The 26060-nt window shown below is 36.5% G+C and overlaps 1 protein-coding gene across 1 annotated transcript; it reads right to left on the bottom strand.

Annotated features, from left to right (window-relative positions):
* Positions 1–1443: 1443 nt before the first annotated feature.
* On the bottom strand, positions 1444–18747 carry LOC131804199 (uncharacterized). Its single transcript, XM_059126703.1, has 6 exons — positions 18059–18747; positions 17865–17986; positions 17667–17807; positions 17395–17607; positions 16991–17323; positions 1444–1587 (listed from the first exon to the last, which is right to left on the bottom strand). Exons 1-6 carry the CDS (start codon positions 18360–18362, stop codon positions 1444–1446), a joined length of 1257 nt encoding a protein of 418 aa, XP_058982686.1. The 5' UTR covers positions 18363–18747.
* Positions 18748–26060: the final 7313 nt, after the last annotated feature.

The following is a 26060-nucleotide window of genomic DNA, read 5'->3' as shown; positions in this document are numbered from 1 at the left end:
GACTAAATATGCCGTAGCATTTGTTTTTTTTTATATTCGGACTTGTATTGCCCATTTGGTGCACAATTAATTTGAAATCGGATAAAGATATACATGGGAGCTATATCCAAATCGGAACCGATCTCGATAAAATTTGGCAAAGATATTTCTGAGCTGTATATCATATATTTCCTTGAATATCGTTGTTACGGAGTGCATATTACGGCTTTGGGTAACAAATAAAACAAATCGGATGAACAGTATATATGGGAGCTATAGCTATATCTTCACCAAATTTGACATACTTGCTTCTAGACTCAATTCGGTCGTAAGTGCCAAATTTAATCCAATTTGGGCGAATATTAGAAGTTTGGTGTACAATAAAAGGTAAATCGGACGAAGTTATATATGGGAGCTATATCCGAATCAGAACCGATCTCGATAAAATTTGGCAACCGTATTTCTGAGCTGCATTTGATATATTCCTCCAAATATTGTTGTTCCAGAGTGCATATTACGGCTGCGGAGGACAAAAATAACAAATCGGATGTACAATATATATGGTAGCTATAGCTATATCTGAACCGATTTCGATCAAATTTGGCATACTTATTTTCAGGTCTAATCTGATCGTACGTGCAAAATTCCATACTATTCGGACTGATATTACACGTTTGGTGCACAATAAAAGACAAATCGGACGAAGATATATATGGGAGCTATATCTAAATTTTGACCGATTATCTCCAATTTCAATAGGGTTCGTCCTTGGAAAAATCGATAAAATTTAGCAAATGTATTTCTGAACTGTATTTGATATATTTCCCCAGATATTGTTGTTGCAGAGTGCATATTACGGCTGCGGAGGACAAAAATAACAAATCGGATGTACAATATATATGGGAGCTATAGCTATATCTGAACCGATTTCGATCAAATTTGGCATACTTATTTTCAGTTCTAATTTGGTTGTATGTGCAAAATTCCATACTATTCGGACTGATATTACACGTTTGGTGCACAATAAAAAGCAAATCGGATGAAGATATATATGGGAGCTATATCTAAATTTTGACCGATTATCTCCAATTTCAATAGGGTTCGTCCTTGGGCCAAACAAATGACTTGTGCAAAATTTCATCTGGATAGGGCAATAAATGCGAACTGAACTTTGTTTACAAAAATACATGGACAGACGGACGGACGGACAGAAATCGACTCAGAATGTGATTCTATGCAGATCATCAAAAGGAAGTATGGGTCTATCTCGTTTCCTTTTGCCTTTTACAAACAAATGCACAAAGACGTAATACCCTGACCACCTTGTGGTGTAGGGTATAAAAAGTTAGTTTGTGATCCAGCCACGAGTCACACATCGCCTTTATCTAACGATCGTGAGCAAATTTCTCCCATAGATGTGTGTGCCTTGGCATCTGTGGTCTCCTTTCAACGACAGTTAGTGCCTCAGACTCCCAATGTTACAGCAGCAGCACCGTTTTGCAAATCGCAACAAAGAAGGAGACTCACAAAACGATAGAGGAAGTGAGCGACAGCTTGGCGAAGTTCACAACCAAAACGAAAAAGTTGTCTGGGGCTCAACGGCGAAAGCTAAGGAAGCAAGAGACGAGAAAAAATTAAGAGCGGCAGGATGCTCCAAAGTGGTATACGAGTACTCCTCCCCCTTCATAGGGAAGAAGATCAGGTCCTCTGAGGAACAGAACACTGCGAAGTCCACGAAAAAGAATAAAAGCTTTCCAACTTTAAGTGCTCCGGGCAAACCAAGTCAAAGATCTCATAAAGGAGGCTGTAATAATAATCCGAGGGCGACAAAGTTAGCCCCAAGACTGAGAAGGAATGCACGGCCGTGAAATCGACTGCTATGCCTTGGGTTTCTGACAAGAAATCTCGCCCAAGAGAAGAGAAAGCGGACCGCGGAAACAGATGAGAAGTCGCCATCTTATGCTAAAACAGCCAAGAAACATTATAGGGACGAAGTGCACTATGCATTGACCACTAAAGGTTCAGGCAATTAACCAAAAGACCACCTGAAAACAATAGACGAAATGGTTAAAAATAAAATCTTGGAAGGAGGTGATTCAATTTCCAAGCAACGCAAAACAGCGTACTCTCAATGATCGAGGTCATTCAGATCAACCTTTAACGGAGCGAGACGACAACTATAGTTCTGATGGAACTATTTAATACTGGTAAGATATACATTTGATTAAGTCAGGAAACTTGGACTGTTAAGAACAAGGTCTCTGTAAATGTATGTTTTCTTAAAATCATTTTCATATCTCAACTCCAGATTACCAAATTTAATTACATTTAGTACTTTTTGTACAAATATAGGACGCACATCCAAACCACCGCCAAATCCCGGATACAATCCGTAATCTAAATGTTAAATTTCAGAATATTATCTTTATCCCTTCACCCAACACCAAATATAAGACCATTCAGTATTTTTTGTACAATTGTAGTACACATTTCCGAAACCAGCTACATATGTCCAGGCTGCACATGAACAGCGACGCTAAATCCAAACTTCAGATTTCAAGCACTATGCCCATATTCGACGGACCTATCTGGCAACGCCATAACTTTTGACAGAGATGTCACATCGCTTAATGACATACTGCGTTTGAAGCGTCAGTCCAAGCAGATTTTTACCATGAACCAATACACGCCACGCGAGTGCTCTGAAATAGTTGAAATTTACATTCAACAGAAGAAGTCAATTGTGAAAACTCAACGTTCTTTTAAAACATTAAAAAATGTGAGAAGTGAGCCTTCTAAGAACACCATTAAACGTTTATACGAAAAATTTCGACTGTTAAGGATCCTTCTAATCCGAAGAGGCCATATAAAAGTCGACCAAGGCGATCGACCGAGAATATCGCTGCCGTACGAGCCAGTGTTGAGAGGTCCCCAAGAACATCCCAAAAACGCCGTTCTCAGCAGTTGGGCATGGCGCGGTCCACTTTACAACGGATTATTCGCATTGATTTGCATTTGTTCCCGTACAAAATTCAATTGACGAAAAGAAAGTTGGCTGCGGACAAGCCTCGTCGATTGGAATGGGCCCAAAGAGTCATCGGAATGGCCGAAGATGACGAGCAATTTTGGAACAAAATTATCATGTCGATGAAGCCCATTTCACATTGAATGGGACCGTAAATAAGCAAAATTGCCATTTTTATGCCACTGAAAATCCTCAGGAGATACAAGAAGTGCCTCTTCATGACGAAAAAGTCACAGTTTGGTGCGGCGTTAGTGCGAAAACGGTCATTGGGCCGTTTTTATTCCAAAATGAAAATGGCCATGCTGTTATCAGGAGCGTTATCGCAACATGATGACCAATTTTGTGATGCCAATTATTCGTCGAAAGCGTATGAGGCAGTTCTGGTTTCAACAAGACGGCGCTCCACCGCACACAAGTCGCATAACAATCGATTTTCTGAAGAATTTGTTTCCGGGCCGTTTGATGTCGATTTGTCGCGTTCGCCCGATTTGACGCCACCTGACTTCTTCTTGTGGGGATATTTGAAGTCAAAGGGTTACGTTAACAAGCCAAGAACCGTAGAAGAGCTCAAGGACAACATTCGTGAAGAAATAGTCGCTATTCCGGCCGAAATGTTGGCAAAAACGATGGAAAATGCAGCAAAAAAGGAGAGATATCATATTCAAAAATTGATGTAAACAAATCTACTTGGAACAAATTAAATGATTAACATTGCCAATCGCCAAATTTTTATTTTTTTTTTTTTTTTTTTGATTTCAAAAAAAAAAACATGGTCTGTCGAATATGGGCAACCCTGTATATGTTCATCTAATGTCGGTTCAGTCGGTTTTGTCGACATCATCTCCACAATCCAACCAAAAATGTTTGGGTGTGTGAAATTTGAAGAGAATTGGATGCTTGTTTCGCGTTCTCTTTTTCAAAATTGTGTACCCTTGGTGGGGGGAGGTACCAGAAGGTGTGCGCCGATATATCCATTTTCACAGCAGATATAGAGTTAGTAAAAATAATGGGATGTGTGAAATTTGAAGAGAACCGGATGCTTATTTCAGATTTTATGGTCGTTTTGGTTATTCACAATTTTGACCCTTAGCGAGGGAGGTACCAGAAAGAGTGGAGCGAGATTGCCCATCGTCGAACTCGACCTAAGTTTATTATTAATATTACGATATATCAAGCTTGAACCATATTGGATACTCCCTTCGATAGTTATCGTGCGCACCAGTCAGACAGACAGACGGACGGACATCGCTGGATCGACTCTAAATGCCCTTAAGCGGATTTGGCCCAAAAAGACCTGGGATCTATCACCGTTATTTCGATGGGGCACGTTTTGACCGCATCAAATGATATAAACCCTTCCTAGCCATATGGCAGAGGGTATAAAAAAAAAATAATAAAAAAAAATAAAAACAAGTAAAGAAAGTCTTAAAGCCGGGCGGGCCGACATTATGATACCCTACACCACTTTGCTAATTTAGTAGAGCTCCGCATAAAGTTTCTATGGGAAAATTAAATCATACACGCTATGATTATAATTATAATTTAAAATTCAAAGGACTAAATATGCCATAACATTTGTATCTTTTAAATTCGGACTTGTATTGCCCATTTGGTGCACAATTAATTTGAAATCGAATAAAAATATATATGGGAGCTATATCCAAATCGGAACCGATCTCGATTTAATTTGGTAAAGATATTTCTGAGCTCTATTTGATATATTTCCCTGAATATCGTTATTACGGAGTCATATTACGTCTGTGGGTAACAAATATTACAAAACGGATGAACAATATATATGGGAGCTATAGCTATATCTGAACCGATTTTTGACATACTAGCTTCTAGACTTAATTCGGTCTTAAGTGCCAAATTTCATCCCATTTGGGCAAATATTAGAAGTTTGGTGCACAATAAAAGGTAAATCGGACGAAGTTATACATGCGAGCTATATCCAAATCTGAACCGATCTCGATAAAATTTAGCAAAGTTATTTCTGAGCTGTATTTGATATATTTCCCCAGATATTGTTGTTACAGAGTGCATATTACGGCTGCGGAGGACAAAAATAACAAATCGGATGAACAATATATATGGGAGCTATGGCTATATCTGAACCGATTTTGATCAAATTTGGCATACTTATTTCTTATTATTTTCAGGCCTAATTTGGTTGTATGTGCAAAATTCTATACTATTCGGGCTGATATTACACGTTTGGTGCACAATAAAAGGCAAATCGGACGAAGATATATATGGTAGCTATATCTAAATTTTGACCGATTATCTCCAATTTCAATAGGGTTCGTCCTTGGGCCAAACAAATGATTTGTGAAAAATTTCATCTGGATAGGACAATAAATGCGAACTGTACTTTGTTTACAAAAATACATGGACAGACGGACGGACGGACATGCATAAATCGACTCAGAATGTGATTCTATGCAGATCATCAAAAGGAACTATGGGTCTATGTCGTTTCCTTTTGCCTGTTACAAACAAATGCACAAAGACATGTTGTGTAGGGTATAAAAAAAATCAAAATTCCATGCACATAGACTTAATACCCTGTGCAACAGTATGATGTAGTTTATACAAATATTAATACTGTTCTCTTTTAAGATGCAACTATTTAAATCGGCAGAGACGTGGTTTCTATTTTGCACCATTCCAAATGTGGTTTTCAATTTTATTTGTATATATATTATAAATCATTTAAAATGTCGTTTACAATGTTATTTTTTCGCATCCATTTTCAGACAAATTCCCTTAGCCCTTCCTGTAATTTTGTCCGCAGATTTTAATTTTGTTTCCTTATACGAATGGAACTAATAGAACAATTATTCTTAGGCTTTGCGCATTGTACAATATCCCCTGATCCGCTACCATTGACCACACATTCTTTTATCATTAGCCCGTCGTGGAATCATTTTGTCGCTGGTTCATTGCATGGCAACGAAATATTAAAAAACACAAAATTCCAAAAGTGCAAATTTGTGGCAATGTAAACGATTAATGAATGCTAACAAACAGCGCAATATCGCTGTTGTTGTTGTTTTCTTCTTTTTAGGGCATTTGCTGTATCATTTGATGGTGGTTGTGTTGTCTTTTTTGTTAAGCTTTGTATGGATATCCTGGTAATTTTGTTGTTGTTTATGACATAGAGGACATGCTTTGTTGCTGTTATTTCGAATATTAGAATTTGAACTGCGCTCTGCAGTTGTATTTTTTGTTGCTTTAATTTTTGTTGCTGTTGTTCAATTTGCGGTTTTTGTTAGTGTTGCTGGTACATTCTCTGTTGTTTTTTTATTGGAGGAAAATTAAAAATGAATGCAGAACAGCAATTTTTGTAAATGAATGTTTTAGTTTCACGACACATTTCCCGTTTTAGCCAGTCCTTGCCCGCTCTCTGCCTGCTCTGTTATGGCCAAAGGAAAGAGCAAACATTGAAAGCAAATAGAATTCTATAAGCGTTGAATTAATAATTAATCCATGTTGGTATGAAAATCGGTTGGAGGTCACACAATTCCGTCCATACAATGTGTCTAGCGAATATTGTTGGATTTTTTAGGCCTTATTAATCCTTTTTTGCCACATAGATGATGGATTAACAATTTATTTGTGTTAGCATTGTTTTGCTGTTTTTGTTTCGCTCTTGTCCTTTTCGTTTATTTCAGTTCTGTTGTGAGCTAAAGGCTGTGCGATTTTGTAGCGTTAAATTTTTAAACACGTTTTAAAAATGTTGTTATAAATAAAAATTTTCTAAAAGTTTTCCTTTGTATAAACATTTCTACTAAGAGAGCTTTACCGGATGAGGTGCAAATTCTAGATCAGGATAAGCCCACTCAATTGAAGTTCGGATTGGAATGATTCCGCATGTTCAGTTATTCTGAAAATCTTTGACTAATTTACCTACTACCACTAATGGTAAGGTAAGACAGAGATAATCTCACGAACTTGCACATCAAAGAAATCTTCCTTAAGAGGAAGCCCCACGTGAAATATTTTGGTAGAGAATCATAACCCTCATATACAGGGTGAGGTGTAAAAACAACCACCTTCAGACTGCTGTCATTTCTGAGCCACTCGTCCGACAGCTGTTAAAATTATTCCAGTGACAGCTCATTAGACAAGCGTACAAGCGTACAAAAGCATTTTGGTGCGAATTTTCCAGAAAAAAAGTTATTCGTGATGGAATTCAAGCGTGGAAGTGTGTTTTCCTTATATTTGGCTGGAAAACCACGCATTTAAATGTGAATAAATCTTATGTGTCTCGTACCATCGCTCGTTATGGTAGCCCAACGTCAAGGAAGTGGACAGAAGAAAACAGCAACATCAACAGAAATGGTTCGTAAAGATAAGAAACGACTTGATCGAAACCCGCGTCGCAGTGGCCGAAAAATGGCTCGTGAGCTGAACATATCGCAATATTCCATTCGGCAAGTATTGAAATATGAGCTCGGGGTGAAGCCATTGAAATTCCAAAAAGTGCAAGAATTTAAACCGCAACAGAAAGAAAATACACTCAAAACAGCTACACTCAAACAGCTAAAGAGTTGCTTCGCTTGGCCAAAAGTGGTGAACTACCGAATTTGGTTTTCTTCGATGACAAAACATTCGTTGTCCAGCAGTTTGAAAACAAACAAAATTATCGTGTTTACTTTCCCAAGAGGTCAGCTGATATTGGTAACTTCGGTTGGCCACCAGAACTCAAGCGCCGGCTATGGTGATAGTGTGGGCCGCCATAACAGCCGATGGTCGCTCTCCGCTCGTATTAATCGACCGTGGCATCAGAATAAATGCCGAATAATGTCTCGCGAAAATATTCTGGAAAATATCCGCAGACCGTGGACATTCCAATTCCAAATACCAAAGTGTCGATCACCTTAAGCAAGCGCTTCGCCGGGAATGGGCCAAAATACCGCAGAGCAACATTCGGACAACGTGCGATGGTTTCATTGGCCGTTTGAAGACCATAATTCGTGCCAAAGGTTACCAATTGGAAGAAATCTAAATTTATTCTAAAATTTGATGCTTTTTTCGATATGTTTTGCTTTGATTTAATAAAATTCGAAAAAAAAAAAATAAAAATCATGGCGTTTGTACGATTTAGTACATTTTTTAAGCATTTTGTAGTTATTGAGAGTTTTAATTATTTCTGTGAAAAGTATTTTTGTAAATTTAATCTCTTTAAAATTAAATTTATTTAAATTATTTTTTAGATATTGGATTTCAACATTATTTATTATTATAAAATGTTGTTGTATATATTTTTGGCGACCAGTGGTTTTCTAGCTGGCTTTTACTACATTTTTGCAACATTTTTTCTTGAGAGAGAACATTTTCAAAATACTGTGAAAGTCACTGTGCACCCTTACTAACAAAGTTGACATATTAAACAAGTAAGCAAAGGCTATAGTAGTGCGGGGCCAACTATGTGATACCCTACAACACTACAATATATTAGATATAAGTCATTTATTATCCAAAGTGCTAGAATTCTTTTCAGTCCTTAACTCTCTTCTAAGAGGTGTCGACTGGCTTCAATTGTTTTTTTATACCCTCCACCATACTATAGAGGATATATTAATTTTGTCATTCACAAAATATATATATTCTTGATCAGGGTAAAATTCCAAGACGATTTAGCCATGTCCGTCCGTCTGTCTGTTGTAATCATGCTATCTTTCGAACAGATTGAGATAGAAGGCTAAAATTTTGCACACATGTATATTTTGCAAGTAGGCAGTTAAGTTCGTAAATAGGCCATGTATGGACCGTGGTCCTACAAGCTATCATATAGCCCCCATATAACTGTACCTGCCGATATTCGGTATTTTGATGATATTAGCGACATCATTCACTGGAATTATTTCGAATTTGGCATTTGAAGTTCGTAATGGATACTACAGCCTAAGACAGAAAATTATCTGCGCAGGTCCACGTCTTCGTATAGCCCCCATATAACGGTACACCCCCCCCCCCCCCCCCCATAATCAGTATTTTGATGATTTTATCGACATTATTTACCGGAATCGTTTTAAATTTGGTATTTGAAGTTCGTAATGGATACTACATCCTAAGTCAAAAAATTTGCCATGTAGGTCCACGTCTTCATATAGCCCCCATATAACGGTACCTCCGATATTCGGTATTTGCATGATTTTAGCGACATTATTTAACGGAATCGTTCCAAATTTGGTAATAGATATTGCAGCATAAAACAGAAAATGAGCCATATAGGTCCACGTCTTCGTATAGCCCCCATATACCGTTCCCCCCATATTCGGTATTTTGATGATTTTAGCGACATTATTTACCGGAATTGTTTCAAATTTCGCATGTGAAGTTCGCAATGGATACCTCATCCCAGAAAATTGTCTGTGCCCCCATATAACGGCACCCCCTATATTCGGTATTTTGATGATTTTATGACTTATGACAAAAGTTGCCTATGCAGGTCCACGTCGTCATATAGGCATTCGGTATTTTTAAGATTTTAACAGAATTTTTAACGGATTTTATTTATTTTTTTTTATACCTTACACCACAAGGGTATTATGTTTTTGTGCATTTGTTTGTAACAGGCAAAAGGAAACGAGATAGACCCATAGTTCCTTTTGATGATCTGCATAGAATCACTTTCTGAGTTGATTTATGCATGTCAGTCCGTCTGTCCGTCCGTCCGTCCGTCTGGCCATGTATTCTTGTGAACAAAATGAAGGTCGCATTTATTATCCGATTGAGATGAAATTTTGCAAACAATATTTGTTTGGCCCAAGGACGAACCCTATTGAAATTGGAGATAATCGGTAAAAATTTAGATATAGCTCCCATATATATCTTCGTCGGATTTGCCTTTTATTGTGCACCAAACGTGTAATATCAGCCCGAATAGTATGGAATTTTGCACGTACGATCAGAATGGACCTGAAAATAAGTATGCCAAATTTGATCGAAATCGGTTCAGATATAGCTATAGCTCCCATATATATTGTTCATCCGATTTGTTATTTTTGACCTCCGCAGCCGTAATATGCACTCTGCAACAACAATATTTGGGGAAATATATCAAATACAGCTCAGAAATACATTTGCTAAATTTTATCGAGATCGGTTCAGATTTGGATATAGCTCCCATATATAACTTCGTCCGATTTACTTTTTATTGTACAGCAAACGTCTAATATTTGCACAGATGGGATGAAATTTGGCACTTACGACCGAATTGAGTCTAGAAGCTAGTATGTCAAATTTGGTGAAGATCGGTTCGGATATAGCTATAGCTTCCATATATACTGTTCATCCGATTTGTTATATTTGTTACCCACAGCCGTAATATGCACTCCGTAACAACGATATTCAGGGAAATGTATCAAATACAGTTCAGAAATATCTTTGCCAAATTTTATCGAGATCGGTTCAGATTTGGATATAACTCCCATATATATCTTTATCCGATTTCAAATTAATTGTGCACCGAATTTTAAAGATACAAATGCTTCGGCATATTTAGTCCTTTGAACTTTAAATTATAATTATAAGCATAGCGTGTATGATTGAATTCTCCCATAAAAACTTTTAATTGTTATGTGGAGCTCTACTTAATTAGCAAAGTGGTGTAGGGTATCATAAAGTCGGCCCCGCCCGACTTTGACTTTCTTTACTGTTTTTTTTTTTTTTGTGTTTCAGTTTAACCCCCAAATATTTTTCGACCATCTCAAAAAACAAGAGGCATCTACGTAACGATCAGAATTAACCTGTTCGTCTATTTGTGATTTAGCCGGGATTAAAAGTATTCTCGGTTTAATGGAAAATTTGACTTTTGTTTAACACAAATGTCATGGTCTATTTCACCCATTAAATATTATCCGATGACCGTCAAAATTGAAAGTCTTTTGTCCAGCCCTAAGCTCTAGCCCCATGCTAACTTCCACGTGGATTGGTCTATATTTGCGACCTGTATAGCAACTGCAAAAACAGGAATTTTTTCAGTTTTTGGTCCATTTCAACCCGTAAATATTACGCGATCATTTTCAAAAACAATAGGCTTCTATTCTGGCCATAGTCCCACCTCCATTCTAAATTTAACATAGTGTTGTAGTGTATAAAAACTACGAAGTTTTTATTGTACATTATGTAATGCAATTCCAATTTGCACACCCTTTTCGAAAAAATTATACTTCTTATTTGACAATAGAGCACAGAGCGAAAAGAGCTAAATTTATGATAATGGTTTAGCCTCGCTGAGAAACAATGACGCTAAAACAAAAGGCAAAAAACCAGCCAAAGTTTGGGAAAAAATGACATTAGTTCATCATTATTGCCGTTAAACATGCTCTTTTGATGTTGCTGTATAAACATTCTCAGCGTTTTTATTTTGTTTTGTGTTATTTGGCGATAGTCGCTGTTCTTCTGCATTCACATGTCCTTTTACATTTTGTGGTATAAGGTATTTTAAGTTGTTCCAGCAATATGTAACAGAAACGAGATATCAGCATGTTTCTCGGTAAGCTTCTAAATAATAATGTGTATTTAAAACAAGTAAAAAAAACATTAATTTCGGCCGGGCCAAACTTTTAATACCCTCCACCTTAGGGTAAAAAAAAACATTAGAAGAAATGTGGCAAAAACCATTAAAATGCCGAATATCGGGAGGTACCGTTATATGGGGGCTACACCAAAACGTGAACCTATAATTACAATGTTTCGCCACACGAAGTAGGACCCATTATGACCAACAAATACCAATTTTTAGACAAATCAGTGAAAAAATGTGCAAAAACCATCAAAATACCGAATATCGGGAGGATATATCAAATCATGGACCCATGTATGCAATGTTTCGCCACCGGATCTGCAACCCATTATGACCAACAAATACCAATTTTCAGACAAATCCGTAACAAAATGTGGCAAAAATCATCAAATTACCGAATATCGGGAGGTACCGTTATATGGGGGCTATACCACAACGTGGACCTATACATGCAATGTTTTGCCACACGCTCAGGGACCCGTTATGACTTACAAATACCAATTTTCAGACAAATCCGTGAAAAAATGTGGCATAAATCATCAAAATACCGAATATCGGGAGGTACCGTTAGATGGGGACTATACCAGAACATGGACCGATATATCTCATTTTCAATATCAACCATCCTAGACACAATACCAATTACTCTGCTAAATTTTGGCGCTCTACGTCAAATAATGTGGGCTGTATCGTGATTTCAACAGACAAACAGACGGACAGACGGACAGACAGACAGACGGACATCGATAAATCGACTTAGATTTTTATGCTGATTATGAATATATATACATTATGGGGTCTAAGACGAATATTTAAGGATGTTACAAACGGAATGACAAAGTTAATATACCCTCCTTTCCAAGGTGGAGGGTATAACGAGACGCATTTTCAGAATCAGAGTTGAAACAGGATCCTCGAGGTTTGCAATCAACCAATGATGTGGAGAGAACAGTAAATGTTGTCACAAGTGCCCTTCTTTAGAGCTATAAGAAATCTTGTCCAATAACATGCTAACTATCTAAGGACCTTGCCATTCTTCGGAAAATAGAAAGGTTGTCTTATAACAGGGAGGGCAACACTAAACGTATCACTGATTAGAACGCCTACAAGGCAGACTTTTATAAATACAAAAGTGAGTTAAAGAAGACCAATCGTAGATCTTCGATCAGCTTTTGTGAGTCTATAGAGGAGGTGTCCAGTCTATGGAATGAGAGAACGGAGAACTATATTTCCAAAGCTTGGAAAATCTAGTCGCACATTACCTAAAGTCGACAGATCGATTAGCCTCTCTTCCTTTCTTATATAGACCTTCCTTTCTATTGAAGACCTTAAAGGGGGCTTTCAACCACATGAAGCTGAAATAGATCCATAATGCTATCTATGCCTCTCGTATTTCCTCAATTCTGATTTAATGGAAATATATAGCATACCATCAAAAGCAGAATAATCAATTCAAGCTCGGAAGAGAGTCATATTAGGAAATCAGTCAGCAGGGCCGGTGGAGTTTTCTCACCCCCCGCTTTAGTTTCTGGTGATTAAGGAAATACTTGTGAGTTTCGGTCAGCTTCGAATAAAGGTAGTCGAATATGCCGACGACGCTGATAGTGGAAGATTTCTTCCAACTATTTCTGACCTAATGCAAAGATCCAGTTGTCTGGTTTAGCCGTGGACATTGGTCTGGGGGTTAACTCTGCAAAGACAAAACTTGTACTGTTCATAAAGAAACACAAAGTTTCAGTACTGGATGGAGTTATATTAAATCTCTCCTCGTGCGTCCAATGCTTCGGTACGATCCCAGGTCAGCGTTTAAACTGGAAAGGACTAAAAACGAATCATTGCACTCTATTCATGCAGGCACGCCATAGGGAAGAACCGGGGCTTAGATCACAAGTATTACACTGGATGTATGTCACAGTGGTTTTACCTGTTCTGACATACTGGTGCCTCGTCTAGTGGCATGTGATTAAATCCAGAGCACTCATGTCCAAATGAACGACCGTGCTGAGGCTGCGTCCTTATTGACAACCGCCGCTCTCGAGAGCACTACCTAATCTACCTTTGGATGTGCTGCTAAGCTTCCAGCCACGTGGAATTTTGCCTCAATCCCAAACAGCAAATAGTGCGAGTATGACCCTCTTCACGTTTTGGTTACGTACAAATCCTGGACTTACAAATTAGTTGGAAAATATATATATATATATATATATATATATATATATATATATATTATAGGTATATATATATATATATATATATATATATATATATATATATATATATATATATATATATATATATATATATATACTCCCGGGGATAACAACAAGCTCACTTCTATCACTTAGTAGGTCTGGTCTAACAACCGTGGTGCGTATACTGACTGGTCACCGCAGTATTAGATATCTGACCTTAAGATGGGAAAACAATGTTCCTGACACTACAGGGTGAGATGAAAAAACTGCAACCAACTTCAGACTGCTGTCATTCCCAAGCCAACATTCTTTCCTTTAATTCAACAAAATTTAAAACAAATGTAACAATTATGGCGTTTGACTTTGTTGCATTTTTTTATCTCACCCCTTATAGACAATGTGAAGATGAAGAAAAGGTTGAGACGATAGAACATCTACTTTGCACATGTCCCGTGTTATCCAAATAGAGGCTATTAGCAGGTGAGAGTTAGAAACTCTAATGTTCTTCTCAGACATAAATCCCATTATCGCTTACAAATTTTTGCAATACGAATTTTTCAAGAAAAATACCGACTATATTACAGATCACATATATCTTTTTTATAACCAAAATAGAGTTACTCGATTGCCCATATTTTGTGAATGAAGTGCAGGTTGAGTCTAGAGCACACAACTTTCCATTTTTTATACCCTACACCACATAGTGGTAAGGGTATTATGTCTGTGTGCATTTGTTTGTAACATGGGGAAGGAAGCGAGAAAGACACATAGTTACTTTTGAGGATCTTAATAGAATCAATTTCCGAGTCGATTTATGCAGGTCAGTCCGTCTGTCCATGTATTTTTGTGAACAAAATGCAGGTTGCATTTATTATCCCATTGAGATGAAATTTTCCATACATCATTTGCCAGACCCAAGGACGAGCTTTATTGAAATTGGTGAAAATCGGTTCAATTTTGGATATATCTTAACCCGATTTCGGACCAAATGGCAAATATTAATCCAAATGACCTGAATTTTTGCACATTCGACTCAATTCAATGTAGAAGCAAGTACATGAAATTTCATCATATGTTTCATCTGATTTGGTGTTTAAATCCTTCACATCCATAATATGCACTCCACAAGAATGATATTTGATACCAGAAATACCTCTGTAAAATTTTATCGAGATCGAATCAGATTTGAATACAGCTCCCATATATATAGCCGATTTCAGGTTAATTGTGTATCAGCCCAAATGAAAAAAAAACTGAATTTGGCACATCCAACGAAATTCAGCCCAGAAGCAAGTACATCAAATTTGGTGAAAGCTGGTTCAGATATAACTATAGCTCCCATATATGTATGTTTCATCCGATTTGGGGTTTTATGTGCCTCACATGCGTAATATGCACTCCACAACAATAATCTTTGGTAACAGATAGCAGACACAGCTCTGAATGAAGCCCAATAAGCCCAAATGAACTGAACTTTGGCATTTTCGGTGGAATTCAGCCTAGAAGCAAGTACTTCAATTTTTAGGTGAAAATCGATTCAGATATAATCATAGCTTCCGTATACAGGGTTGCCCATATTCGACGGACCCATCTGGCAACGCCATAACTTTTGACAGAGATGTCACATCGCTTAATGACATACCGCGTTTGAAGCGTCAGTCCAAGCAGATTTTTACCATGAACCAATACACGCCACGCGAGCTCTCTGAAGTAGTTGAAATTTACAAGAAGTCAATTGTGAAAACTCAACGTGCTTTTAAAACATTAAAAAATGTGAGAAGTGCGCCTTCTATGAACACCATTAAGCGTTTATACGAAAAATTTTCGACTGGTAAGGCTCTTTCTAATCCGAAGAGGCCATATAAAAGTCGACCAAGGCGATCGGCCGAGAATATCGCTGCCGTACGATCCAATGTTGAGAGGTCCCCAAGAACATCCCAAAAACGCCGTTCTTAGCAGTTGGACATGGCTCGGTCCACTTTACAACGGATTATTCGCATTGATTTGCATTTGTTCCCGTACAAAATTCAATTGACGCAAAGAATGTTGCCTGCGGACAAGCCTCGTTGATTAGAATGGGCCCAAGGAGTCATCGAAATGGCCGAAGATGACGAGCAATTTTGGAACAAAATTATCATGTCCGATGAAGGCCATTTCACATTGAATGGGACCGTAAATAAGCAAAATTGCCGTTTTTACGCCACTGAAAATCCTCAGGAGATTCAAGAAGTGCTTCTTCATGACGAAAAAGTCACAGTTTGGTGCGGCGTTAGTGCGAAAACGGTCATTGGGCCGTTTTTCTTCCAAAATGAAAATGGCCATGCTGTTACCATCAATCAGGAGCGTTATCGCGACATGATGACCAATTTTGTGATGCCAATTATTCGTCGAAAGCGTATGAGGCAGTTCTGGTTTCAACAAGACGGCGCTCCACCGCACACAAGTCGCATAACAATCGATTTTCTGAAGAATTTGTTTCCGGGCCGTTTGATGTCGAAAAGTGGTGATTTGGACTGGCCGCCGCGTTCGCCCGATTTGACGCCGCCTGACTTCTTCTTGCGGGGATATTTGAAATCAAAGGTTTACGTTAACAAGCCAAGGACCGTACACCCAGAGAAAAAATGACAACATCCGTGTATGAAATGACCACATCCGTGTATGATAGTGTATCAACCACGTTTGGTGTCAAAATGAGCACGCTGTTGTCATTTTGACACCGAGATTTTGGCAACGATTTCAACAACAGATGTGCATGAAATGAGCACATACGTGGTCATTTCGAGCACGCCCCGTTGTCAGATTGTCAACGCTTCGTTGTCAGATCGTCAACGCTTCGTTGTCAGATTGTCAACGCTCCGTTGTCGGATTGTCAACGCCCGTTGTCAGATTGAAATCAATGGTGGTCATTTTTTGATATCCGTTCCTTTTCCATTTTATACCCTTAGTAGAAGAAACGACATTTTTTGAAAAGTATTTTATTGAACGAAACCAATTACATAAATTCAATATAAATACATATTTGATTTAACAAAACAATTCGAATTACATATATTCAATGTATAGAAACAAATTAAATTAACTTAAATCTGAAATAAACTTTTCCATTATTCATAGGATATAAGTGAAATGGGTAAGTAATAAAATCTAAAATTGGTGGATACATAATATCGAAATCAATGTTGACCTAAAACGAAACATTAGTATCCATATACAAATAAATAGCTCATGGCTACTTACCAATTCTGAAGCTCTTGCATCGGACAACTTCGTCCATTCAAGGAGAAATGTATGGCTACTTAAATTTTTTATATCTCTTTGCCGTATGTTAAAAGATCTTTTCCATTTTTCGCAGATCGATCCCCAATCATTACATTCTCTTAGTAAGGAAGCTTTCAATGAATTTTCAACTGATTCATCAATTTCGGGAACATCTTTGTTACAAAAATTAGGAGATGTGTGAGTTGCTGCTTTGCTTGTGCTAGGCTCGGAAATCAAAAGCTTTATTCTTTTGGACTTCTTGTTTCTATACTTGGCATAAAGTTTTCCGCTTGCGTTGTTCTTTCCTTTTCTTGAAATGTAATAATAATCCTAAAAATAAAGACATATTATAAGTTAAGAAACTACATAATCAGATACGTTGTTTATATTGTTAATCTTACCCTCATTTCGTTTTCAAGAGGAAAAACGGAACAAATTTCATCCAATATGCGCATATAGTCTTGAGTGTAAAGAGTAACATTGTTGGTTAAAATATCTTCAATAATTATATTAATTATATCATCTCTTTGCTCGTCACTTAATTTCTTATTAACGCTACTACATTCAAGCGCTAGTTTCCCCTTCGAGGTATGTGTTAACAATTCCGTTAGATCCTATATTAAATAAAAAAACTACATTAACTATGCTTACACAAATATTACTCTTACCTTACCTCTGACAAAATTCCTTTGGCTTTTGAGCAGTTCGAACCTGTAGTGTCGGGAGTACCAGGAGTACTTGCAGGTGTCTCGTTGCGTTTCCACCATTCACCTATTTTAGATGGAACTGACATAGTTTCGTCATCAATCCCGAGCTATTGTTATGACAATATTAATACTGAGTTCAACTCTGTAAAACAAATAATACGTACCTTTCGTTTTTTCCAAGCAAAGAGCTTTTCTCTGAATTCAACACGCAGTCCCAATGGTGGCACTGCTTCCTTTAAATCTTCTTTTTTCAAGTACTGCAAGCTGCGAAATGTTACATGTGATGCTAAAAGAACAAAAAAGAAAATTCTTTGTTAATTACACTGATTAACTGAAAAATTCATTTTTATTTACTTACCTTTTAATTGTTCAAAAAGCGACTCCATATTTATTCCTTTTAAGAACTCCCTTAACATATAATCGTCCTCATTGTTTTCCGCATCTTGACTGCTGCAATGGTTTGTATCGCGAACCACAACAATATTGCCATCGATTTCTAACAACTCACCAATGATATTTTGAGGATCTTGCGAATTATTATTCATTTTCAATAAATTTTTTGCACAATGCGTCCTTTCTCTTTCAATAACACGGAAAAAATGGTAAATATGCAGCCGATTGCACACGAGTAAAAAAAATGACAACGGTGGTGCATGATTCATACACGGTAGTTGCTAAAATGGCAACGATCGTGTACGATTCATGCACGTCGGTGTACAAAGTAACAACGGTGGTGCATCATTATGCAGGTGGTGGTGCATAATTCATACACGACCGGTGTCATATTGACAACGACCGTGTGTGAATCATGCACCACCGTTGTCATTTTTTACTCGTGTGTAATCGGCTGCAATTACCAATATTACAAATGGACAAATTAAGCACGGCTGTTGTTGGTACCGAAAGTTGACCACGTCTCGGTGTCAATTTGAGCACGTTCGTGCACAATTCACCAACAGCCGTTGTTGAAAAATATAACAACGGGTCGTTGCGAAAATGACAACATACGTGCTTGATTTCGCAACGGGATTTTTCCCTCAGTGTAGAAGAGCTCAAGGACAACATTCGTGAAGAAATAGCCGCTATTCCAGCCGAAATGTTGGCAAAAACGATGGAAAATGCAGCAAAAAGGGCACAATTCGTCATCAACGCCAGAGGCGGCCATTTGAGAGATATCATATTCAAAAATTGATGTAAACAAATCTACTTGGAACAAATTAAATGATTAACATTGCCAACCGCCAAATTTTTGTTTTTTTCTTTGATGAAAAAAAAAAAAAAAACATGGGTCCGTCGAATATGGGTAACCCTGAATATGTTTCATACGATTTGGTGTTAAAGTCCCACACATGCATAATATGAAATCCACAACAATGATATTTTATACCGTACATCAGATACAGGTCGAAAATACCTCTGCCAAAATTGATCGAAATTGGTTCAGATTTTACGGTTATTGTCCACCGTATATGTAATATCAACCCAAATTGGATAGGTTTAAAAAAATTAATGTAAATAAAAGCCTCCGACAATTTATTTATTTATTTATTTTTTTTTGAAAATCGGTTTAGAGTTGGATGTAGTTCCGAAAAATTGTGACTATTGTAAAGCCATGATATGCATTCAAATAAAGTTCAAAGTAGATAAGGGAGCTCTAGCAAATACGTATCATATAATCGCCCCCGCTCGACTTTTGATCTTTCGTTACTGCTTTTCGTTGAACGCGCAAACTCTGTACCGATGATACTCATTACTTGGTATAATGGAAAGTAAGTTCTTATACATTTTAATGTTTAAAGAATTAACCATTATTTTCAACTTGGTTGTAATGCAATCGGTCGCTTATTCACATTACTATGTAATGGGATGTACTTACCGCTCTATGTCATGGTCGACTGCGACCAGTACTTTTTATGTTTGCATTGTTTTGTTCGTTGATCCTTATTTAGCACAGCATAGCCGCTCCTCCATCTGGAATATTGCTGCCAGTTGTTGCCGTCGTCGCCTGCTTTTATGAAATTTGTTTTTTTTTTTGTGTTGGTTGACTGTAAATGAAACAATTGTAAATCACATTTAATTAGAAAAATCTATGAATAATTGTTACAAATGTTGATGTTAGACTATTTTGTGTGGGGCTTTTTCTGTTTGAATGATTTTTTTTGTTTGTTTGTAGACTTTTTGTTGCCTTTATTGTTCCCATTGCATTTTAGCTACTTAACACTGAGTACAATTATTTGCTGTTAAAACAAATTTTAAGCGGAATGTTATTTATTTTTAATTCCGTTTCTTTTTATGAATTAGTATTGTATGAATTTTATCTTCCATTGTTGGATAGCCTATTATCGCTTAATAGGAATCAAAGTAAATAGAATACATTGCACGAAAATAAAAATATTTGTAAACAACGAAATATGTCTAATATGTTTTCCAAATGAAAGTTTATCTTATAGTACAGGGTGAGATAAAAAAACTGCAACCGAACCAAACGCCATAATTTTTACATTCTTCTTAAATTTTATTGAATGACCAAAAATGTCGGAAATATCATCAAATTATAGAATAAGTTTAGATTTGTTCGAATTCGTGCCACGCTATATCTTCATCTGATAAAATTTGGCAAATTTAGCAAAGGCAAAGGGTTGCCCATATTCGACGGACCCATCTGGCAACGCCATAACTTTTGACAGAGATGTCACATCGCTTAATGACATACCGCGTTTGAAGCGTCAGTCCAAGCAGATTCACGTCACGCGAGCGCTCTGAAATTTACATTCAACAGAAGAAGTCAATTGTGAAAACTCAACGTGCTTTTAAAACATTAAAAAATGTGAGAAGTGCGCTTCTAAGAACACCATTAAGCGTTTATACGAAAAATTTTCGACTGGTAAGGCTCTTTCTAATCCGAAGAGGCCATATAAAAGTCGACCAAGGCGATGGGCCGAGAATATCGCTGCCGTACGAGCCAGTGCTGAGAGGTCCCCTAGAACATCCCAAAAACGCGATTCTCAGCAGTTGGGCATGGCTCGGTCCACTTTACAACGGATTATTCGCATTGATTTGCATTTGTTCCCGTACAAAATTCAATTGACGCAAAGAATGTTGCCTGCGGACAAGCCTCGTCGATTGGAATGTGCCCAAAGATCCCAAAGGTCCGTCGAATATGGGCAACCCTGCATTACTGAGCTACATTTCATTTCTTTTCCGCAATATCGTTATTATGGAGTTTATATTACGGCTGGGGAGGAGAAAATTAACAAATCGGATGGACACTATATATGGGATCTACAGCTACATTTGAATCGATTTCCATCATATTGGTCGCATGTGCAAAATTTCATGAAGAGAAGAGATATAATATAATATCAACCCAATAAGGATGCAATTTTGCACAAGAGACCAATATGATGAAAATCGATTCAAATATAGCTATAGATACCATGTGTATTGTTCATCCGATTTGTTATTTTTGTCCTCCCCAGCAGTAATATAAACTCCATAGTAACGATATTGCGGAAAAGAAATTACCAATTAGAACTTCAAATACGAAATTTCAAATAATTTCGGTGAATATTGCACTTAAAATCATAAAAATATGTAATACAGGGAAGTATCGTTATATGGGAGCTATACAAAGACCTGGACATGCATAGACAATTTTCTGTCATATACTATAGTTCCCATTACAAACTCTAAATACGAGATTTGAAACAACTCCAGTGAATAATGTCCCTAAAATTTTCAAAATACCCAATAGCGGGGGATAGCAGGTACTCTAAAGGAACTCCTTGTGACAATTTCATTGAAAATGTAGCTAAAATCACCACAATACCGAATATCAGGAGGTACCGTTATATGGAGGATATACGATATCGTGAACCTACACAGACAATACTCTTCCAGGTGGTTAAGGGCTAAATCGTCTTAGAATTTCAATGTATTAAGTAAACGGGTAATGAAATTAAAACTAAAAAGATTTAAAATTTTGTTGTATTCAGCAACCTAAATTCCAAAAAAAATGAAAACTCAACATTTAGCTTGCTGAATTACAATAGAATGAATCAAGTAAAAGTGTAATGAAATTAAAATCAAAAAAAATTCAAATTTTGTTGTATTCAGCTAGCTGAATTCCAAAAAATTTTTGATATCTCAAAATTTATCTTGCTGAATGACAATAGAATATATTAAGAAAAAAAAACGGGTAATGAGATTAAAATTAAAAAAATTTCAAATTTTGTTGTATTCAGCTAGCTGAATTCCAAAAAATTTTTGAAAACTCAAAATTTAGCTTGCTGAATTACAATAGAATGTACTAAGTAAACGGGTGATGAAATTAAGCTAGCTGTTTAGCTAGTTGAATTCCAAGAAAAGTTTGAAAACTCAAAATTACAATAGAATGTATTAAGTAAACGGGTAATGAAATTAAAATTTAAAAAAAAATCAAATTTGGCTGTGTTCAGCTAGCTGAAATCAAAAAAAAAAAAAAAAAAATTGAAAACTCAAAATTTAGCTTGCTGAATTACAATAGAATGTATTAAGTAAACGGATAACGAAATTAAAATTAAAAAATTTTAAAATTTTGTTGTATTCAGCTAGCTCAATTCCAAATAATTTTTGATATCTCAAAATTTATCTTGCTGAATTACAATAGAATATATTAAGAAAACGGGTAATGAAATTAAAATTAAAAAATTTTTCAAATTCCTGAATTCCAAATTTTTTTTGAAAACTCAAAATTTAGCTTGCTGAATTACAACTGAAGGGATTAAGTAAACGGGTAATGAAATTAAAATTAAAAAATAAAATTTTGTTGAATTCAGCACTTAATTCCAAAAAATTGAAAACTCAACATTTAGCTTGCTAAATTACAATAGAATATATTAAATAACGGGTAATGAAATTAAAATTAAAAAATTTTCAAATTTTGTTGTATTCAGCTCGCTGAATTCCAAAAAATGTTTATAACTCAAATTTCAGCTTGCTGAATTACAATAGAATGTATTGGGTGTTCGGATTATGAAATTACAGTTAAACTATTTCAAATTCAGCCAGAAACATTTGAAAATTCACTGGGTATTCGGGTTATGAAATTAAAATTTAAAATTGCGTAAGTTTTGGTGTATAAAGCTGGCTGAATTCCAAAAAAATAAAATTTAAAGCAGCGTTGGCTGTTGTTTCAAAATGGCTTTATATATATATTATAAAAACAACAACAAAGATATTAAGTTTTTATAAAAACAACAACAAGGGGATTAAGCCTGATCATTTTTCAACAACAAAAATTGGGAACTCAAAATTCAGATTGCTGAATTGTAGTAAAATGTACTGAGTATTCGGGTTATGGAATTAAAATTTAAAAAAATCTAATGTTGTTATATTCTGCTAACTCAGTTACAATATTTTTATACCCTCCACCATATTATGGAGGGTATATTAACTTTGTCATTCCGTTTGTAACTCCTCGAAATACTCATGTCAGACCCAACAAAGTATATATATTCTTGATCAGCGTAAAATTCTAAGTCGATTTAGCGATGTCCGTCTGTCTGTCTGTCCGTCTGTCTGTCTGTCTGTCTGTCCGTCTGTCTGTCTGTTGTAACCACGCTATCTTTCGAATGAATTGAGATAGATGGCTAAAATTTTTCACACATGTTTATTTTTCCAGTAGGCAGGTTAAGTTCGTAAATGGGCCATGTAGGTCCACGTTTTCATATAGCTCCCATATAACGGTAACCCCCCCCCCCCCCTTATATTCGGCATTTTGATGATTTTAGCGACGTTATTCACCGGAGTTGTTTCAAATTTGGTATTTGAAGTTCCAAATGGATACTACACCCTAAGACAGAAAATTGTCTGTGCAAGTCTATGTCTTCGTATAGCCCCCATATAACGGTACCTCCCGATATTCGGTATTTTGATGATTTTAGCGACATTATTCATGGGAATTGTTTCAAATCTGGTATTTGAAGTTCCAAATGGATACTACACCCTAAGACAGAAAATTGTCTTTGTATAGCCCCATATAATGGCACCTCGCTATGTTCGGTATTTTGATGATTTTAGCGACATTATTAACCGGAATTGTTTAAAATTTGGTATTGTCGGTGCGGGTCCAGTTTCGAATTTGAATATGGCAATGGCTTATGACAAACAATGCATATGTATGTCCACGTCGTATAGACCCCAATATAACGGCTATATTCGGTATTTTTAAAATTTTAAAATAATTTTTTAATGATTTTATTTTTTGAAAATTTCCAAATTCGTTGCAAATGGTGGAGGGTATTAAAAGTTCGGCCCGGCCGAACTTACTGCTTTTTAACTTGTTATAAACTTCAAAGTTGACATTGGTACAGATTAGCAAAATTTTGAAAAAATCTTGAAATTAGGTTATGAATTGATTAAGCTGTGTTGCTGGCATATACGCGATATTTTAATGAAATTTTCAATTATTTCCTTAATGCTGCCAATTCCGCTTTTTAAGGCATGAGTCGTCGTCGGTTTACAATTTGTCAATTTATCCATTAATCTCTTTACAGTTGACTCTTTTGGAGAATAATTGTGTCCCAATTGTTTTTCAATTAGAGTAGCGCTCTATTTTTATTAATCTGGTACCTCCTACTACTAGCAAACAATAACAATTGTTCAAATGTTAAACAATGGCACTTCGAAAGGCGCCAAATTTAGAAATTACGTTTTAGTTGGGACATTATGTTCTAGTTCACTAAAAACGTCCGAAGAATCCAAAAATTAATAAAATTGGTTTACCACAAAGGATCAAAATCTTGAATAATCATACTTCTCAAACATAGCAGACTCCTATATCTAATGTCCACCAAGAGTAATAAAATCGAATTCAGGCCAAGATATATTAAATCGTACTCGATTTTGTGCTGATTTTGGTTGAGCAGTAAAATCAATTGATTGCTAAGCGATTGGAGAGCAAAGTTCGGAATGTTGCAGATCGTGTTGTTCTGGAATAATCTACAATAAGAAACCGCTAACAGAGACCAACTAATATCTGGATGATAAATCCGCCTTCGGATGAGGCCTGACACAGTGTATCTCTAAATTTTTAAAACACATTTTTTTAAAATAGCCTTTTTACATTAAAAAAAATAAAATAAAATAAAATAAAAAAACCAACGCCAAAGTGATTTCCCTTACTTATCTGATCACCCTTATAACTAACCTAACACAATGCACAACGTATTGTCCACATATCAAATTCGATGATGGACTTTGTATGTGTGTGTGCGTGTGTGTGACTTTTTAACCAAAAAGTCAAACACCTGCTTACCCAGAATGAACAAAATTCTGAGTAGAACTCAAACAATGCTACGCAGAACAAAAAAGAAACACAATTTTCAAATTATTTTCTGCACTTCCCGGTTGAGAGAGGGGTGTAGCGACGTTTAAAGGGGGATTCCAGAATACCATCACCGTCACCATCATCAGTGTTGACACTGACTGGCATTGAGGTAGGTGCAATGACCAGAAACCTAAGAACCAAATGAATGGAGAGCTACAGCTACCACTTAAACAAATGTGGCCAACACATGCAAAATATGTTCGTAGCGACGTACTTACCAACCTGGACAAAGCCAAAAGACCATGGCTTTAAAAGAATGTCCATATGTAAGACTAAGACTAAGGTAGCTGTCGTCGTTGCTTTTTTAACAGAGATATCAAATGCCAAAAAATCTCTTAACTACAACAGCAACAACAAAACTAAAAACAAAAATTAAAACAAAAACCAAAAAACATAAACTGGAGATGATCATATACGAAAAAAACAGAACAGAACAGAAGTGAAGTTAACTGAACTGAAGAAGTAGAGAAGCCAATAGGCAACCGTATAATTTGTACTGAGAACCCAGGGGATAAATGGCGGCGGTATTGGCAACTCTTTTCGGTTCCATATGATATGGTTTGTTTGCGCCAATGGTTCTTGTTATTTTGCCTGATGGACTCCGACTGTATGACGGGCTAGATTTTCATGTTTGTCGTATTACTGTAATTTAGAGAAGTGAAAGAGGGGAAGAATGCCGGCGCAGGTTGTGTTATGTGTGATTATGCAGACATACGCACTCCATTGCCATTTGGGCCTAATGTTATACACTCAAAGAAAGTGTATCGTCGATGGGAATTAATTGGAAGGGATAAAGGTTACTAAGGTTTTCTTGGTTGCCGATTTTTGATAAAGAGGTGGTTTTGGATGTGGGTACTGCAAGCACACGAACAGTGCTAATTAGTACCATATTTAGTGAAATTTGGTGTTGAGTGAACAGATAGTGCTTGAAATCTGAAAATTATTATTAAGCTCGCTGTTCACGTCTAGCCTGGACATATGGAGGTGGTTT

The sequence above is a fragment of the Musca domestica genome, unplaced genomic scaffold (genome assembly GCF_030504385.1).
Source record: "Musca domestica strain aabys unplaced genomic scaffold, Musca_domestica.polishedcontigs.V.1.1 4, whole genome shotgun sequence".
NCBI lineage: Eukaryota > Metazoa > Arthropoda > Insecta > Diptera > Muscidae > Musca > Musca domestica.
This window is presented reverse-complemented; position numbering and strand designations above follow the sequence as displayed.

Coding starts and splice junctions, on each gene's coding strand:
- LOC131804199 (XM_059126703.1), bottom strand. CDS start 18,362: ATGAATCATGCACCACCGTTGTCATTTTTTTTACTCGTGTGCAATCGG. Junction 17,987..18,058: donor GCTTTTTGAACAATTAAAAG/GTAAGTAAATAA, acceptor TTGTTCTTTTAG/CATCACATGTAACATTTCGC. Junction 17,608..17,666: donor CCAAAGGAATTTTGTCAGAG/GTAAGGTAAGAG, acceptor TATTTAATATAG/GATCTAACGGAATTGTTAAC.